This window comes from Phyllostomus discolor, chromosome X, assembly GCF_004126475.2.
Source record: "Phyllostomus discolor isolate MPI-MPIP mPhyDis1 chromosome X, mPhyDis1.pri.v3, whole genome shotgun sequence".
In the NCBI taxonomy this organism is placed as follows: domain Eukaryota; kingdom Metazoa; phylum Chordata; class Mammalia; order Chiroptera; family Phyllostomidae; genus Phyllostomus; species Phyllostomus discolor.
This window is the reverse complement of record NC_050198.1, coordinates 102,867,820-102,880,978: the sequence shown is the minus strand read 5'-3', so window position 1 is coordinate 102,880,978 and position 13,159 is coordinate 102,867,820. Positions and strand designations below refer to the sequence as shown.

At 39.3% G+C, this 13,159-nt stretch overlaps 1 protein-coding gene across 1 annotated transcript in view; it reads left to right on the top strand.

Moving 5' to 3' along the window:
- The first annotated feature begins 5,219 nt into the window (after positions 1-5,219).
- The window catches only part of RPS6KA6 (ribosomal protein S6 kinase A6), a 112,680-nt gene continuing 104,740 nt past the window's right edge, over positions 5,220-13,159 (top strand). Inside the window, 1 exon segment of the mRNA XM_028522999.2 lies at positions 5,220-6,373. Within this exon segment, the coding sequence (XP_028378800.1) occupies positions 6,296-6,373 (78 nt within the window). The 5' untranslated portion in view covers positions 5,220-6,295.

Below are 13,159 nucleotides of genomic sequence, written 5' to 3'. Positions count from 1 at the left end.
ATGAGGGAAAAGGCATTTTTATTACATTCAGCTATGTACACTAATAAGTAGATATTAGCATGCTAGCTGTTTTTATATGAGGTCTTAAAGTGCCTCAATAGAGTTTGTACCTTATATAAGATTTCTTTTATAAATTCATTTGTAGTTTTAATTTTCATTTATTTTCCAAGTCCCTATGCATTGTTGATATGAGTTCAAGATATATAAAATTTGAATGAATCATCTAGGCTTTTTGAATGAAATTACTTTAAAAAATATCTGTCTCTTACTTTCGCTAATTATAACTTAGGGCAGTGTTTCTAGAAGTGTGGTCTCATTTGAGCACCATTAAAATCACCTGAGAACTGGGTAGAACTGAAAACACTCAGCCACTGACCCAGATTTACTGAATCAGAAACACTGGAGCTCAGTAATCTGTGCTTTGATAAAGCCCAGCAGATGATATACACTTAACCAATGACTTCGAGTATGATGTTAATAAGACCATGACTATGAGTGTGAAATTATCTGGTTCAGTTTAACATAAACCATATTTAAAAGCCTTAAATACCAGAGAACCCAGTGAGCAGGTATGCGTGGGCTCATGGAAATCCTTTGTACTTCAGTCATGGTATTTCTGATCAAATGTGTTTATTATAGGTGATAAAACCTTTGCAAATTATATGCAAATGACAGTCTGAAACTAGGTACATTGATAGATGTGCAAAATCAAAATTTTTATTGCTTTACAGATTTTTTTAATATGTCAGAAGTTTGAATAGGGTAATATAGTGATTCCCATATCCTTACTCAAAGACTGCTTCAACTTTTTTTCATAAAGAACTCTCCTCAACAGAGTTCCTAGATTTGCAAGGGACCTAAATGGAAAAACGAGTTAGGGAAGAATAACAAATCACATGGGCTGACTCAACCTTGGTGAACCTGTGGAAAATGTGGGCAGCTGGATTACCTTCATATCTTGCATTGTTGCTTTGGCTTATAAAAGTGTATCTGTTTTTTAACTATGGCTGATTATTACATTTATGTATGTCACCCTTGAAATTCACTTCCTGTTTAGTAGATTCATCATTCTAACATTTTGGCAAACCCACTGGTAAGATCAACTGTGTTTTTCCCCCAGAAAATAACATTATAACCAAATATGTTGAACTTATTTTAAAAGATTTAAAAATAACAATAAAATTAAAATTTTACTATTTTGTATTTTGTTTATACATAATAGAGCACAACTCACTTGTAATAGGTGGCATTGTTAAAATTAAATGATATGCAGTTCCAGCTAAATCATGAAATGTGAGTATCTTTCATAAAAATCTCAAGTTAGACTACAAACAATGGTTACTACTCTTCCTGCTCTCTACTATTTTTAAGTGATTTCACTCTCTATGTACTATAAAATTTACTGTTCAAAGAGGAAAAACTATTAAACTATGCTCATAATTATTTATTTAACATCATTCATTGCAACAACAAGGTAATAATGAGCTTATATTCCACAAGTATGTATTAATTGATCCCCCTCCTGAAATTGATTTTAGGGGACCCAAAGTCACTTAGTGTTTTAGAGAATAAAAGTTCTCTGACACTCCTAAGAATGAAAAATAATACATATTTGTTAAAACTTAAACACTTAAAAGTACCATGGCTATGTGCACAAATCCCATTTTTATACTTTAAATCAGAGTACCTTCAAAATAAAATATTTTAATATTTTTGTGATAGTGCTTTTACACCCTGTGTTGGCTCACCATTTCCCAGCTATTTGGAGTATAAACTTTTGGGAAATAGTCAGAGAATACTGATAGACTGTATGACTCTTTCTATAATTATATCCCAAACGTGCATTATTTTGCATATGTCACAGTATAGAAATCAGAACAACAGTGTAGGATCTGTGGGTGGTCTGTGAACTGCTGATGAAAGGCCCTGGGTTCATATTTCACACTCTCTTAGTAGGGCAAGGTGAATTGGTTTTTATTTCCATAGGGAAAAGTTAAATTTTTCAGTTAAATTACATGTCTTTCACCCCTAGTCCTAGTCATCCAAAGTGTATCATTTGTCCCAGGGTAAAGAAGTCAGTGTGGAGGCTTAAGAATACCCTTCCCTAGTCCTAGAAATACTCAGAACACATTCTAATGTTCTAATGGTGGTAGAACCCATCTTATTATCTTTTATTATGAATAACATATTATTTAGAAACTAGATATTGTACATTTCCAGTTCCAGAACCACCAAAATATTGCCAAATGTGTAATTTTTAATGCAATGCTGCAATAATCGGAAATACAGAGATGCATAGTTATGTAGAAAATTTTCCTGATGACTGAAAACAAAGCAACAATCTCTTCTGTGTACAATTTGCAGAAGATTGAGAAGGTCAAGTGTTTCCTAATAATTGCTGTTGTGCTAAAAATAAAGTCATCAGGATTTTCACCAATAATCCAAGGGCCTTCTCAGCTAGTAGAATTAGATCCAGTAGGCCCTGTTTACTAGTAACTTAAAAAATCAAATGATAGGTCTTTGATATATGGAGTCAACACAGAACCAATAAGCATTAAACTTTGCAGAGTTAAGTACTGCCAAACACTTTTATATCAGCTTTAATACAATGTCTGGCTAGAGTAGAGAAATTTTGTTTGTTTAATATATTTATTGAACACCAGCCATATGCTGTGAATGAAGAGCTTAGTAGGTTAATTCACTCACACAAAACAAAATTAAAAGTTTGTTGGTAAAGAAAGATAAAGACATACTGAAAATATGGATATAGAAAAGATGTTATTGAAGTACAAAGGACTGGGTGATTCATTTTCCCCAGAGATGAGTGAAATGAGAGTATGGTGTGGGGTAAGATCAGAGAGGCTTCACAGAGCATCAGAGTGGGGTAGAACATTTGGCATCCAGGCAGACCTAGTTTTAATCCTAGATTTCCCATTTATTATCTGTAAGGTCTTGGAAAAATCACTGAGACTTTTCCAGGCTCAGGGTCCTCATCTGTAAAATACAGATAATATATATATATATTTTTTTACAAATTGTCATGAGGACTAAATGATTTCATGAAGAACATATGCCTGGGGCATAGTGAGTTTTCAGTAAATTATAGTTGTTAGTATTGATTGCTATTAAAAATAAGTTGCCCAGGGAGATTAGGATAAGGAAGAGACAATAACATGTGCATAGATTTGACTGGAATATGAGGTGGTAGATGAAGCTGGAAAGACAGTCAGAGGCTAGATGGTGAAAGCATTTGCATTCAGAGATAAATGAGTTTGGATAATTCACTGGAAATGATTGAAAATCATTAAAGAATTTTGACCACTGGGCTGCCAGTGAGGAGAATGGATTGGAAAGAGAGAGAGTATAAATTTAGAGTCAGAATTACCAGTAGAGGTATCATTAGTATCATTAGTTCAAAGAAATGTATGAGTTGAATTGGGGCAAAGGCAATGGGGATGGAACAGACATTTAAAAAATATTTGAGGTAAAAATAAAAGACTTGTTAACTGATTGAAACATCTGAGAAACAGGAGCCTATTAAAATCATTGAGCTGAGGATAGAGTTTTAATAATTTTTTTTAATGAGAGATGTGTGCATGTGTATACGCTAAGGGGAATGTTGAATAAATGGACATAGATAAAGGTTAACTTTTATATAGAAGCAAAGTAATACATTCACAGTGAATAAGCTTCCTAAAATAGGTGATATGGTGTATTTATTAAATGCACAAACAAAAGAGCAAATATATTCATTCAGAAAATATTTACTAGTCCCATCATGTTCTGGGCATTATGCTAGGTGCTGTGGGGAATAAATTAAAACTGTATCATAACCACATGCTGATTGGTGTTATGAAGAAAAAGCGGGATGAGGCTAGAGAGCATGAAGATGGTGTTTTAGAAAGTGTGGTTATAGAAGGATTTGGAAGTGACATTTGAACAGTAAACTAGGTGGATGGCGGACATCATTAATTCACCTGGAGAAGTCTGAAGGTCAGCTTGGTTGGGGTTGAATCAGTAATCTGGTTTGGAATAGGTTAAGTTTCACATAACTGTTAATCTCCAAGTAGAATAAGTAAGTTGCATATACAAGTATTGGTCTTAAGAGTTTGTAGTTGAAGATAAAATGTAAGAGTCTTGAACATGCACGTGGGATTTAAAGCAGTGGAACTGGATGGGGTATGGGGATATTCCATATAGGATGTTGCAGGAAATAGAGGTGGAGGACTGGGCCTTGAAGTCAATAACTTTTAGGGATTGGAAAGATGAAGGATGATCCAGCAAAGAACACAGAGAAGAAATGGCCAACGATGTAGGAGGAAAATGAACAAGAGAGACAGAGTCATGAACTGCACCAGTAACTTGAAATCAGTGGCATCATGCTTTTTGCTGATGGAGAAGTTCAGTAGAGGGATGAAAATAGTTGCTGTGAAACAGAAGAGGGTGGGATTGCAGGACAAAGCCTTTGAATAGGCAAGAAGGGATGCAATCCAGTGCTCAAAAAGTTGGCCTTGGTTAAGAACACTGTCATTTTGACCAAATACAACTTCATGCACGTGTGCGTGCATACTCATATATTTTCACTATTTATAGCCCTATTCACCCACTATTCTCCAATCTTTCAGTTTTACAGTATCATATTCATAAAGCTTTCTCCCTGGGATTTTACACAGAGTAATTGGGAGGGCACTATTAGTGATCCTTGTTCGCAATTCATGGCGCCAACCTCTGTAGTCCGCTGGAGCCAGATGGTGAAATAAATGGAAGGCACACTTCATTGTTTTCTGGGGGCACAACACAACAGCTTTAGGTAGGGAGTGCTGTGTTGTACCTCCACAATTAGAAAACTGTCCAAGGTACTGAGCCGCCTTAGCCGCTGCTACCATTTTCTTTTAAGTGTGTATGAAGTGTCGAAGGTATAACTTTACCTTGGGTTCTAGAGTGTTTTGATGAGAAGGATCTTCATCATGTCCCGTGTATGAGAATGTACTTCATCCCAGTTATATCACTAGCGCCTAGTACAATGTGACTTTGAGTAGCAAAGCAGTAAAGCGGGGTGGGAATGAGGTTATCTTTTACGGGGTGGGCAAAAGTAGGTTTACAGTTGTTTGAATGAAAGATAACATAATAATTAATAAATAATAATACAAAAATAACCTAAGTGTTTTATGTTCTGGCAACCACAAACCTACTTTTGCCCACCCATGCATATTTTACCTTTATTGCTGTGTGTCTAATAAGTGACGTATGTGTGTTTGTGTGTGTGCGAACACCAGAAACAACATAATGTTTCTAGTGTTCACCCAGTAGGAAGGCAAACCGCTGAAACAGCCTGAGAGGGTCAAGTCAGAGGTCAGGGGAGTTAGGGACGACAGATACACTAATCTGTTTCAAATGCATTTTCTTCCTGTCTCCCGCTTCTTGTCGGCTAATGTGTAATGGACTAAAATCCTCACCCTAGTATTTGTGACTAAGTATTAAAATGGGCGTGGTTCGGTGCATAGGACACCTGCTTTTGTGCGCCTTGCAAGCAGCTATTCACGGCGTCCTCCCTTGACACCGACTCCTACGGCGTCTAGAAGGGTCCCCAAGTGTCCGCATCTTTTTTGGGAATCCTCCCGCCGGCAAGGCTGCTTCGTAGACTTGAGAGGGCCTGCTGAGCATGTGTGAACAGCGCCGCGCATGCTCCGTGGAGTGGGCAGGTTTACCCAGGCGCTAGCACTGGCTTTTACTACTCCTCTCCCGCCTCCCCCGCCCAGCACGCCCCCCTCCCCTCCTTCCCACCCCCCACCACGAGGTCCTCCGCAGCCACCCCCTCCCTTCTTTCCCACACCCCCATCACCACGGGCTGGGGAATCTCCATTGACGTTCGGGTGACGCTGCTGTGCCGCCGCTGTGGGGGGTTCCAGGCGCCGCACAGGTAACGCCGCCGCTGCCGCCATATTGACAGAGCCGGGAGCGGGGAGGGGGCCCCCGAGAAGCAGGGTGGGGGCGGGGGCAGTCAGAGCCCGGCGACAGTCGCGGCGGCGGCGGCGGCAGTGCTGAGCGGAGCCCAGCGGCAGCTACCGGAGAGACAGCATAGAGTTGTCTTCTCTATGGGGAGCAGCAGCCTGCGGCGGGGGTGACCTCCTGCTCCCAGCCTGTGGGGGACACTGTGGCGAGGGCAGCGGTCGCTGAAGGCGGGGCTGGGAGTCGCGGCGGCGGCGGCGGCGGCGGCGGCGGGCAACCTCCAAAGACAGGATGCGCGGCGGTGCTGGAGGTTGGCAGCTCCTGGTCGAGTGCTCCTGAAGGGGCGATGCTACCATTCGCTCCTCAGGAGGAGCCCTGGGACGAAGACATGGAGGTGTTCGGTGGCAGCGCGACCAGCGGCGAGGTTAGTGTGGTGGCCACCGCGGGCTGGAGCCACCCCTCCTGTTCCCTCCAGACCCTGGCCCGGGCTGCAGAAAGAAGGGGCGTGGGCCCACCCTGGGGAGCGGGGTGCCCAGGCAAGCCCCCTGGAGGCTGCAGGGCGGTGAAACAAGCACTGCCCCGAGTGTGCTTTCTCTCGGAGCAGGCAGGGACTACGGAGCTGGTTCAGGCGTGGGGAGAGAGTGCCTGCCTCGCGGGCTCCAGCGGAGTTGAGACTAAGTTTCTGCACTTTTCAGCCTAGAGTGGGACTTGGGGGAGCGTCAGGTGTCGCGCTGGGGTCCGCACGTCCCTCTTTCTCCGCTGCTCCCGGTCTCGCTGGCAGCACTTTAGGGGACAGCTGCTAACTCCGGCTCGATATTGACTCCTGGGTGCTTTAGGGACCCGGCGCAAGAAAAACACACCAAGGTGACTAAAGGAACTCTCGGGACATTTGCACCTAGGGATGCGTGCTCCTTAGTTAGCTTTCTCCTTTTTGTGCGGCTTCTTGCAGTTCTTTGTAGCAACCCAGATGCAGATTAACTGCACGCCAGATTTCTTAATCTACATTCAGGTGATGTTCTCTTGCCTCTTCTGTGGTCCCCTCATTCTGCCGCCCTCTTCCCTCCGCCTCTTCTTTCTGCCTTTCACAACTATTGTCCCCGCCCCCGTTGGTCCATAAAAGACGCAAACTAAACCCCAGCCTTTACGAGACGTGTCTTTGCTAAGACAGCGACATTTAACCATGATAGTTTGGTTCTCCTCTCTTCCCGCTCTTCTTCTAAAACTGTTCTGGCTCAACTTTGATCAGCTGTGCAAGTAAGAACTTAGATGTGCGCAGGTACTTTGCTTTATTGTTGTTTGTTGTTACTATTAAAAGCGGGCAGCATTTAAACACAATAACGAGACTTTTGGGACAGAAAGTCTGGTCCTTTCCTGACAACTTAATCAATTGACAGCTGAGTACTCCTGTAGAGGCCACCATAGACCTCCTAAAAATACTTGAATGCCAAACTGAATCCCAGTAGGATATTTTGAGGTAGAACTCAAAATCCTCAACGTCTCAAGGTGCAAACTTGTCTTTAAGTGTTTCTGGATCCTTAACAACACTCTTTGGACTCTTACTTGTTTAACTCGTTCTTTTTTCCTTTTAATTTTTCAGCCGAACTGGGGTTAAAAGTGCCTGCTAGGATAACCTTTAACAACAAATGTAGTGGAAACACATTCAGGAGTCAAAAGTTGAGCCTTCTGTAGTTATAAGAAATATTTTAATACAAAATTAAGCAATTCCAAAATACTCTTTAATATTGTAAATCTCTTCAGAACAGGACAGATGAAGAAGAGTTCATTTCTTCTTGGATTATGGGAAAGTTTTATGCTTGCAAGAGTTTTCTAGCAAGACTCTTGAAGAAGAGAGGAATTTTGTTTTATTCATGTGTGTAATCTATTGACATAGACCCAGGCATCTCATTTATAAAAACAGTTGAATGCATGGATATAAGGATGGGATGGGAGGTGCGGAAGGAGCCTTTCGCATGCCTATTACTTCATTAGTTTTGTTAACTTTCAATGTAGAAATGTTTTGTATTGTAATTACCACATATGGTTTTTTATTGTTTGCAGTATGTTTTAGGTGTTATAGAGATTTAAACAATGGGTCTTTCTACCTCAGCAATTTGGAAAAATACTCAAGTGGAAATTGTTAATCCCTGTGAAGTAAAACGAAAGGTAAACGTAATGTGAAGATAGTATTTCTGCCTTCTTTGTCTAAAATAGTTCATGTTTGGTTATATTTAACCCTAAAAGTAACTTAATTAAAATATTCTAGGTGAAAACTAAATGCTACATATCACCAGACCTGCTTAGTACTTACACGAGTTTTTTTTTTTTTTTTTGATAATTGTATTCTTTTGATAAAAAGGAAACAATTTTACTTCCCTGAATTTATATTTAATTACATGTTTATTGATGTTGGCTTTAGAAATATTAACCTTTGAGCATAAGCTTTGCAGCCCTCAATTGTGATAGTTTTGGGGACTGAGGGTTCTTTCATTGTAGAACATATACAGGGTCCAGCAGAAGTAAGGCCTGCTTGAGTGCAGTTGGTAGAGTAATAATATGGATGTAATAACTTATAGTTTTATTTTGAACATTTCACCTAAAATGTCAGATGGTGTGCTTGAGTGTGATGTTGTTATGTTACAGAATTACATGCTTATGATTTTGTAATAAAGGATTTTGTAATAAAATGGGTGTTATTTATGCTAGACCTTGTATTTTGAAATTATGTTAGAATCCTTAAAGAAAATGTAATTAAGAATCTCTTAAATTTAAAGGCAAATGAGATAATTTCTGTCGATTTCTGGTGTGTTGAATTATGATAAAATTAAAGATTAGATACACTATCATGTTGTGGAGTGTTTTTCAGCGTCTTTTACCTGTCTCATTTTGTGGGTCTTTGTTAACTTTTGAATCATCATTCAGAAGTGTGAAAATTGGTTGTTTAAGACTCTTAACATATTTTCCCATAGGAAGAGTTATTAAGGATAGTTACATTTTCAGACCACTACACAATAACAATGCATAATGATGAAGAGCCTAAACACTGTAAAATTGGCCTACGGGAAAATGTGTTGGAGGTTTCAAACAAGAACTAGCTTGGTTGTAGTGAGAGGTGGAGAATGGACCTGAAAAAGGGAAATATGGGCTCTGTTGGCTACTGGGGAAAGGGTTTTAGGGAGAAAGGAAATAGGATAAGCAAGATTTGATTGTGAGAGGTCTTATAGGGACTGTCTCAGGTAGGCCTACTGGGAATTGGGACTTCAAAGGGCATCACCTCTCAGGCACCCACAGTTTTCGCTCTTGCCTGATTGTCAGGATCATGGAAGAGGTGTTACTTGAGGTATGATGGGTATTGGCTATCTGGTCAAGGATCATAAAAGAACAACATGTTTTAGTAAAGTGAACTTTTCATGAGTTAGTACCCTGTTCATTACAGCTTGTGCAGTCAGTTGTGTGTTTTTTTGGTGAGAGTGTTTGTTTCTTGATGGACGACTCAACGGTAGAGTTTTAAAATTGAATATATCATTATATTATATTGTGTATTAAATTATAATTGGTACTTTGATATTTATCAATACTACTTCTGTCTTAGTAAGTTAGTTTTGAGTGTAATATAGTTCACTGAAAAAAACAGCATGGTATTAAGGCCACATACTTTAAAAATTTAACCAGGATTACAAATATATGGCAAATTAGGAAAAAACTGCTAGTTTTAATTAATTTCATGACACCCTGTATTAATAGAGAAAATGACACAGACTTTGGAGTGGTTAATCTAGGTTCCAATCTCAGTTGCATTCATACTAGCCATGTGACCCACTGCAAGTTACCTGATCTCCCCAAGCCTCAGTTTCTTCTTTTGTAAATGGGAGAAAAAAACCTCTTAAAAGATTCATTATATTTTTTTAAATGCTGTACTGGCTTTAATACACTTCGTAAGGTACTTTGCACATAGTCGCTCTCTAGTACACAGTAGCTTCTTCTCTTTTCCTACAGTCATCATCATGCCCCTTTCTGTGCCCCTAAACTCTGGATTGTTGTCACCTGTATTAAAACCTTAGGGTTTAGATAGCCACTGCCACAGCTAAAAGAGAGAAAAAATTAGCTTTCCCAATTATGAGCAGTTTTTAAGATCTTTTTCCTAGATCTGATCATTTCATCTGAGCATGGTAATCATATTTATAATCACAGATAGGGTGATTCAGGGCTAAATGTGAGGTTATAGTTAGGAATACTTTGGGGGATAAGAAGAGACAATTTCATTTCTTATTACTGTCTAATGAAGTCTTTCACATTTCATTTTTAGTTTTTCCCCCCTAGTGTGAAATTTTGTCATAGTAGGAATTGGTTTAGTTCATCCAGTGTTTATTGGGTACAAGGCAGGTAGTCTACCCCACCCCCACGGGTTAACATTCAGATAAGCAAGATAGACACATGCAGAAATTGTTATTATACAAGTCATAAGACAAATGATAATAAGGTAGTTATGGTTGTGGTTTAGGGATTGATCTGGTAAGGCCCTGTCAAAGACGCGGAATTTGATCAGGGCCTTAGGGAGTCTATAATATTTTCACAGAGATGAAAGGACCTTATTTATGGTGGGTAGGGACAATATAAGCAAAGTCATGGAAGTACTTTTGGAGGAAGGGAGGATCCGATATTGCTAGGATATAAGGCTGTGATGTGAAAGTGGGAATGTAGTATGAGATAACGTAGGCAATGTATTGAAAGTAGTAGGCTAAGCCCTTATTGTATGGGCTTTTAAAGACACTTTAAGTCTTCAGTATTATTCTGTAAATTGGAGTTACTGAACTTCTTTGAAGACATGAGTGACATGACCAGATCTACGCTTTGAAGAATAACCAGTTAGTGTGTAGGATGGGTTGGAGTTGGGGAAAGACTGAAGGTGGGGAATACCAGCTAGGAGGCTATTGTATTAGTCAGTGGAAGTAGTAGTGAGATTTCTGAACTAGGGCAGAAGGGGTAGAAAGGAGAGGACTGATGGTAGAGACCTTGCACAAATAAAACAGTTATAATATGGAAACTGACTAGATGTTGGGGACTAAAAGGAAAGAATTAAAAACCACAGAGATTAGGAGTATTGTGGTAGGACTTAATTCAATTTAACAGATATTGAATACCATTCTGCCAATATAAGTGTCTATACTAGCCACTGGACTAATACAAAAATAAATAGATTTTTGCAGAATGGGGAGATAGAAAGCTAAAATGAACTTCCTCATTCACATTGTCTTGAATAGGAGGAAAACACCCTAAAACACTTTAAAGATTTCTGGTCATGCTTGGCATGCTTAAAATTTTTTTTTAAGATTTTTTTTATTTATTTATTTTTTAGAGAGGGAAGGGAGGGAGAGAGAGAGAGAGAGAGAGAGAGAGAGAGAGTGAGTCATCAATGTGCGGTTGCTGGGGGTTCTGGCCTGCAACCCAGGAATGTACCCTGGCTGGGAATCGAACCTGGGACACTTTGGTTCCCAGCCCGCGCTCAATCCACTGAGCTACGCCAGCCAGGGCTTAAAATTTTTACTACCAATGGTGGGTGTGCTTATTACTAGCTAAAAAGTTTTGCATGCTTTTTAAATAATCCTTAGACCTGTAATTCTTGCTTTATCAATATTCATCTGAAATAGTCAGCAGCCCCTGGGTGCAGAGGGAGGCTCTAAAATAGTGATTGGTGCTTCTTTCTGTAATGTGGAAAAGACAATGGGGACATCTGTATTTCTTATATGCTTTCACAAGGTTTATTTCTAATAGAAAGGGTGCTATTGGCCCCTCCCCCTTGCTGGTCCCTTCCCAGTTCCTCTAAGACTATCTTCTTTAAACAAGTTTGGTCTGGAAATATTCAGGTCAGTTCCTTCAGGGCAGGGCCTCTGTGTTTCCCTACCTTGATTATTTCATCAAGAGAGCTAATCATTACCTCATTCCATAGTAAGGCCTGTCTTGGTGCTGCTGCTTTCTTAGGCCATATTGTTTGAATACCATTCCTTTCATAGCCTCCCTCATCTGTAATTTTGAGGAGGAAATACAAGATTTTTTTCCCTTCCTGTAATTTCTCATTTGGTGGGTGCTGTCATTTGTCTTTAGCAGCATTTCTGAAGATCTGGAGAGCACTTGCAATCTTGAGATAAGCCTTTTAGTACTTTATTAGAATTTCCTATACAATGTTTACACTTTTATGTAATTTCCAAAGACTATTTAATGTTCTTGCTGATAGGAAAGAAGTCGAATATGAGATAGATTTAGAGTTAAGCCTAATTTGTCTTTTGTAGATAATAGAGATGTTTTCTGAGTTGTGGTGAAGGCATTCTGTATAACTGATGTTTTGCTGCTAGATTTTAGTCTCTATTTGTGTACTTGATGTCCTGCTGTGTGTGTGTGTGTCTGTGACAGAGAGGGAGAGAGAGTTTATGTATGATTTGCTTCATTTCAGAGAGTATTTGAGATGGTTTATAAGAAATACAATTCAATAGAGGCATACTTTGGAGATCTTGCTGGTTTGGTTCTGGACCACCATAATAAAATGAATATCTCTATAAAACAAGTCACAGGGATTTTTTTTTTTTTTTTGGTTTTCCAGTGCATATCAAAGTTATGTTCACACTATACCGTAGTCTATTAAGTGTGCAATAGCATTATGTCTAAAAATGTACATAAACTTAATTATAATATCTTATTACTAAAAGCATGCTATCATTTGAGCCTTCAGTGGATGGTAATCATTTTGCTGGTAGAGGGTCTCACCTGGATGTTGATGGCTGCTGAATGACCAGGGTGGTGATTGCTGAATGTTGGAGTGACTGTGGCAGTTTCTTAAAATAAGACAACAATGAAGTTTGCCACATTGATTGACTCTTACAAACAATTTTTCTGTAGCTGCAATGATGCTCTTTGATTGCATTTTACCAGTAGTAAAACTTCTTTCAAAATTAGAGTCAATCCTCACAAACCCTGCAACTAGTTTTTCAATTAAGTTTATGTAATATCCTTTGTTATCATTTCAACAGGCTTCATAGCATCTTTACCAGGAATAGATTCCATCTCAAAAAACTACTTTCTTTGCTCATTCATTAGAAGCAGGTCCTCATTTATTAAAGTTTCATCATGAGATTGCAGAAGTTCAGTCACATATTCAGCCTCCACTTCGAATTCTAATTCTTGGTATTTCCAGCACATCTGCAGTTACTTCCTCCACTGA